At 51.2% G+C, this 6,748-nt stretch overlaps 1 protein-coding gene across 1 annotated transcript; it reads left to right on the plus strand.

Annotated features, from left to right (window-relative positions):
* Positions 1-5,308: 5,308 nt before the first annotated feature.
* On the plus strand, positions 5,309-6,207 carry EPUS_06278 (uncharacterized protein; the record flags this gene model as incomplete). The annotated part of the gene is made up of 2 exons (XM_007787380.1): positions 5,309-5,710; positions 5,875-6,207. 2 exons carry the CDS (start codon positions 5,309-5,311, stop codon positions 6,205-6,207), a joined length of 735 nt encoding a protein of 244 aa, XP_007785570.1.
* Between the last annotated feature and the right edge of the window lie 541 nt (positions 6,208-6,748).

Below are 6,748 nucleotides of genomic sequence, written 5' to 3' on the forward strand. Positions count from 1 at the left end.
CGGCAAAGTTGCGCAGTTCCGCGGGGCTGTCGGTGGGCTGGATCATACTCCATGCGGCGATGGCATTCGCGTCGTCGCCGAAATCCATCAGTGCATCACCGAGCTTGCGGTAGCCCTGGTAGTCGTTCTTGGGATCGTCGTCTGAGAGCAGCTTGACACCCGTTTCCACGTCAGGCCGGAGCTGCGCCCGCGCCTTGTGGACCTCGCCGACCGCACTATAATACCGGCCCAGGAGGGACCGTACTTGCTGGCGCGAGAGGCCAACGCCAAAGTCGTCGTCGTCGCCGCTACCCTCGGCGGGCGCAAGTTTTTGTACTTTGTTGAGCATATCATGGATGTAGATCCTGGCAAGACGCCGGACGGAAAGCATCTGCGGGAACCAGAGGTTGCTATCGGGCTTGGAGATAGCGGCGATGCTGTCCCAGAGACGAACGGCTTCCTCCTGCTCCGTCGGGTTGTCGCCGTGCTTGTACAGCATCGCAGCGAAGTAATACATGAGGTGGTAGTACGTGGACTTCGCCTTAGAGTTCTGCTTGGCGTCGTCCAGAGCCTGCCGGTAGTGGCTCTTGATCTCGGGCATGCTGCCAACCTGCTGAAACGCGCGGGCGATGGTAATGTGGTACTCCTGGTCGCTGGCGTGCGCGTGGAAGAAGCACGACAGGCGCGTTTTCGGCGGTATCTCTTTGCTGGCCTCCTGCCTCAGCGCTTGCATCATCTCGACGACTTCGCTGTAGCATTGCGCCTCGCAGAGCGTGTAGATGAGTTCGAGGCGGATCGCGTCGTTGTCGGGTTGCTCTTGGAGCAAGTTTTGGTAAATTTTGCGCGACTCGTCGTACCGGCCAAGCTTCCTAAGCCAAGAGGCTTTGTCCCCAAGAAGGAGCATCAGATCATCTTTGGGCTCACCATCAGAAGAAAGGCGCATGCCGCTTGCAACACGCTCAATGACGAGCTCTTGGTGATACAGGGCTTTCTCCAGGTCTGGCTCAGAACCATTTTTGACTTCGAAGGTGTACGCACGGGCAAGACCCGCGCGAGCAAGCAGGCAGTCCGCGTCAATTGCGAGGGCTTGGTTGAAGTGATTCACAGCTTCGGGAATGTGTCGACATAGACAATACGTGATTCCAAGGTTCCGTAACACGCTGGGCGTGGATGCATCAAGTGTTTGTAGATGTTGCACCATTTGCAGGATATCGTGAATCTCTTCCGCGTCGATGTCTGCTCCGGACGGTACATCTTGGATCCTTTTGATGTCTGAGTTCTCCGTGCTTTGGATCTATCTCTGTTAGTCTGAGGTCCTGAATCCAAATCCGACGATGCAGACCTTGTTATGATATCCGTAGAGCCATTGAAAATGCGACAGGACTTTGTCCCAATCTTCTGTCGTGAGCCAGAGCCTTGCCTTCACCTTCGCAGACTCTTTGAGCAGAGCAAGATGCGGAGTGGCATCACTCAAAATGGTATTCACCCACTGTTGGTTGTTGAGATTGGAACCTGAAACCTTTTTCATTACGGCTGAGCTGCGGAACAGCCGTAAAACCTCCTGAAGCCCCTCATCATTGTATGCCCAACTCGCCCAGGGCTGCGGGCTCGATTTCTCTATAGCTTCTGGATCGGTGAACAATTTAACGAGCCGGGGTCCCAGTTCTGCTTTCAGATGAGGGTCGATGCTATCCAGATCAATCAGCTTTAAATGACTGGCTAGTTGCCAATGCCCATAGACGAGCAAGGGCTGGGCCTCTTGTGAAAATTCCCCGGTCATGGCTTGTAGGCAACCGAGCACGATGGTTGCCTCAGCATTGTCGCAGTCGACCGCCACGCTGGTGTCGGATTGAGATAGCTTCTGGTCAAAGAACTCCCTAAGCTCCAGCTTGTCATACAGATCTTGTTCACAGAGCTTTTGAATAAAATGCTGGACCATACGGATCTCACCTTTAGTCAGGGCAGGGGCGCCTGTCGTGTCTGGCGAGCGACGGGTCTCGGAGAGACCTCTGAAATAGTCTGCGATTGAGTCATACTTGAGCGTCACCAAGCAATCGCGCTCCTCGGCCTCACTGCTCAAGTCAAAAAAGGCGGAAAACTTCACTCTGATCTCATTGTAGAGTGGCTGAAGGGAGTGTCGGCCTTGCTGGATGAATAGAACGGACTCCAGCTCGGAAATTTGGAGGCTCCACTCGCCGTACATGATCCAAAGCAGCAGGGTGTTAAGGGTTTTGATTTCTCTGGCGTTGAGGGTGCGATTGCATTTGCGAATCTCTTCCACGATGGACTCTTTGAGGTCAGCACCTGCCTTGGCCCTTTCTACGATTTGCAAGACCTCCTCGGGATCATGTTTGCTGCCAATTTCGCGAAGCTTGATGTCGGCCATGAGGAAGCTACCATTGATGGCCTCGAGAAGCCCGGAGCAGACTCGGGTCTTGAGTTCTTGGACTTGCCGTGTGGTTTTCTGGAAGACCGCCAAGGTATTGGCCTTGTCCCGTATGTATTTTTCTACATCGGCATGGGTTTTGTCCCTCAAGTCTACGATTGGGATGTCCATTGAGGCTTGGGAGGCCAATTTCTGAACGAGTGGTGGCCTAGAAGTTAGCATGATCTTCAACCGGCCTGAATTAGCGCCCAATACCAACAGAGTCTTAACGAGAGCGATGAGGTCATCGTGTTCTTTTTCTTCCAATTCATGCGTTCCGTCGAGCAGCAAGAACAAACAGGTGATTTTGTCCAAGTGGTTCAAGAACAGCTTTTCCCACATCTCCTTGAGGTCTCCCAAGTCCGAGCTCTGCTTGAAAACTGCCTGAACGTCCTTGCGGTAGAACAAATCATTGTTGGCGATCTGCCAGGCCCATCCTCTCAGCGCATCTCTGATGAACGAGCTGGTTTTTGAATTTTGAGCATCTTTTCTGCTGACTCGCGTGAGGTAGTAGTACGCAACCGAGACCCTGTTCGCATCATGTCGGCCCTGGGGGTATCGCACCAAGAGGTCTCGAATGATGGCGGTTAACGTGTATGACTTTCCACAGCCTTCGTCGCCCTGAAGCACCAACAGTGACTCCCGATCGTTGGCCGTATTGGACCAAGACTGATATTGAGTGTCGTCTTTGAGCCACAAGCAATTCCCCGCCATCAGCTTGTCCTGAAAGAGTCGGTGCTCCTTGGAGTTCGAATCGTCAACACCGAGCTTGTCCTTCAGTTCGCTGAGAACTTTCTGATCGATGGAGCTGGCATTCAGCTGGCTCACGGAGTCAACAATCTTGGCTCCAGTTGCTCTCATATCTTCGAACCCTGATGTAATATTTCGCCTGTTGGTTTCCGTGGCTACCAGAGTTAACGTTCCCTTCATGTGCAGTTCTTCGGCCTCCAAGGATGTCAAAAGGCCTATTTGATCTTGGACGCCGCCATCGTTGCTGAAGAGAGCTATTTTCAAGAATTTATTCACCTTGTTTTGGTTCAGTTTCTTGATGCAAAGTCCGCAGATCGACACGATGGCCATCAAGAGCCTATGCGCCAACTGGATCATGGCCGGCGCCATGATATGTTCGTAGTCGCGATAGATCTGGAAACGGCCCATGATGGTGGCGATACGACTGAAGAGGTCATCGATGTTGTGGGCAATGTTCTTGTATTCAAAACCGACATCGACGAGAAACGAAATACAATTCATGGTGATGTTTGCGGGACTGCCGAAGACTATAGATGCGCCTTGGGCAGCGATATGACCGACGCGCTCAACGGCTACAATCGTGTTGCGGATTGCTGTCCCGGCCTTATTGATCTTCTCCTTGGCCTCGGCATCCTTAGCCTTTTTGTTATTGAATTTCTTGACAATATCCTCGCCGTTGATCGTTTTACTTTCCGATGCGGACGCAGGGTCGATGCCAGCGGCCTTATTGAACTCCGTGCAAGCCTTAACCCACGCATCTTGGAGATCCATGAGTGGGGTGGCCGTTTTGCAAGGTTGATAGATGAGAGGGAGATTGGCCTCGCCAGAGACGAGTCGAGAGCATGAAGCTGGTTCTGGCAAGACTCTGACTTACATACTTGTGACAAATTGCGTGCACAAATTGAACAATCGATTCTGCAGTGCTCTGCAGGGCTATGGAGCTTCTATCGAGTTGCTCGCTATTTGCAGGATTGCAGGATCACAGATGAAAAGGGCATAGCCGTGCCCTACTACGGCGGACTATTATTGGGTTGCGACACATCAAAGTTTTAATTTACACCAACTTCGCACCAACTCGGTAGCAACTTCACAGCAACAAAAGACGGCTCGATGGCTATTTATTAGAGGTCAACTCCATAGTCTATTCATCAGACGCTTAAGGGCCATCAGTCGAAACTTAACGTCATAATCTTCTCGCCAGACGGTCAGACGCTAGCAACGGTATCTTATATTACATTTAAAGCTGTGGGATACCAGCTTAGGCGTGGAAATGCAGACGTTAAAGGGCCATTCAAATTCAGTCAAGGCCATAACCTTCTCGCCGCCGAACGGCAAGACGCTAGCGTCGGCATCAGATGATACGGTCAAGATATGAGACACTAACCCAGGCGTGCTGCTGCAGACGTTTGATGGCAGTGCCATCATCAAATCCCTCTCTTTCTCTGGTGATGGCGCCTCTCTCCAGATTAATAGGGGCGCGTTATCTATCTCATTACCTCGCATTCACAGTACCGCTATTCCGCAATCGTGGCCTGTAGCCCTGTACCCTTTATGGATGTCAAGGATGAGTGGGTTCGTCATAAATCCGACCGTATTCTTTGGCTTCCTGCTGAATATCGGTCGGCCCAGATTATGGTTTATGGGACCACAATTGTTCTTGGATGTCGGTCTAGAAGGGTAACAATCATGGAATTTGCTTTCTGAGCCTTAATCAAAAGCAATCTTCAGCGCTGCTGCTGTGGCGTAAAGTACTATCAAGTGTGAATATCACATTATATAGTAAAATATGCTAAGGAGCTGTATACGACTCGGCTGATTTCTCGAAGATGTGAATAGATTTAACTGTACGGAGTAGGTACTTGAATAGTAGGAGCAACTGAAGCTAAGCTACACGAACGCCAAGCAGAACAAGCACGTGACAGTAAACATAGCTCGTTTACAAACACGTCACAAATGTGTTTTGCCTTTCATTTCCATTACCCTCTTTTCGATATCTTCAGTCTCCTTCTCAGCGTCCATGATTTTGCTGCCTTTTACTCGTAAGCAAAAGCAAAAGACGATCTTTTCCCCTTTCTTTGCTGCCCGAATCAAGTCTGACAAACCCACTACTATCACCTGCAGCGTACGTAGCTTCTCAGGCTGCGAAGGCGAGCCATGTACTATGACTATGACTATGACTCCGACTACGACTATGACTACGAGTGTGAGGTGTGCGACCGCTCCTTCAGCTCCCAGCGTGCTCTGAACGACCACCGCATGTATGCAGCCGTGCACCGGGGCCGCTGGTGCAAGAGATGCGAGCTGCAATTCGACAGCCGTGCGGAGCTGGATTCTCACAAAGCAGTCTCGTTCAATCATTCTGTCTGCGCTGTGTGCCAGGTGGATTGTGAGAGTGGGTACGAGCTTGACGAGCATATGAATGAGGAGCATTTCCAGTGTAAGGGGTGCTTGAAGTGGGCCCCCTCGGCTTCTGATCTGAGCACGCATATGGAAAAGGCACACTATTACTGTGCGCAGTGTGAGCGATTCTTCGAGAACGAGAATAATCTGCGTCAGGTAAGTGGAGAAAGATCCCGAGTTTAAGGGGCCAGCAAGGCCCGAAACCTCCTCTTCCATAGAATCATGGTTGTCGTCCTCTCAAGCTCTTCCGTTGTGATACCCCTTTTCGTAAAGGAGCTCGGTGCAACATGGTGCTAATTTGATGCTTGCCAATTTACCAGCACCGCAAAGTACACGCCCCGCTCATCATGGAATGTTATGGCTGTGAACGACGCTTCGCAACCACCTCCGCTATGCTGATCCATCTGGAATCGGGAAAATGCGATAGTGGCGTCAACTGTGACAGGCTGGACAGCATCGCCTACCGTTGTTACCAGTCCAGATACTACACCAACGGATGGAACGAGTACTATCAGTACAAGTGCCCTGACTGCCAAACCAAGTTTCGCTACATCAGTGCCCTCTTCCAACATGCTGAGAGTGACGCCTGCAACCAAAGATGCAACGGGACCAGCCTTGAGAAATTGCGTCATTACATCTCGATCTCTGTCTGAGATAGGATCAGTGTTCGTTGGCCACAGCTCGTGGGCGAAAACAGAGCGCAATGTTCCATTAACTTCGAATGCTGTCAATCCATCTTTTTGCTGTTTCGAAACTCGATCAGCAATTGTCGACAATTCCTCGTTGCCAGAACCAGAAGCGACCTGTTCGTTCGGCTTCGAATGCTTTCAGACCATGTCCAGCCGTGTCTGAGGCCCGACTTGCCAGCATCTGTTGACAACAAATGCTTCCACTCGTCTCGGGACGGGTCGGAATTTAACAGCAGGTCTCAACAGTACCGCAGCCTCACGAGCTAGAGCGCGTGGTCCATGCATCGGTAAATCATGAATCATCGCATCAAAACCGTTGTTCTTCTGCTCAGCGCCCTCGTACCGCGAAGCCACAATCAATACCGATCACGCCTCAATACACCACCCCCGTATCAAATCTAAAGATTTCATACCCCTTCCCCTTACTCTCACTGAATCTCCTTAATCGCGCTTCTCTTCCACCCACCCACCCATCCATCCCCTCAATCACCTGCTCCGACCTTCC

This window comes from Endocarpon pusillum (assembly GCF_000464535.1).
Source record: "Endocarpon pusillum Z07020 unplaced genomic scaffold C673589, whole genome shotgun sequence".
Classification (NCBI taxonomy): domain Eukaryota; kingdom Fungi; phylum Ascomycota; class Eurotiomycetes; order Verrucariales; family Verrucariaceae; genus Endocarpon; species Endocarpon pusillum.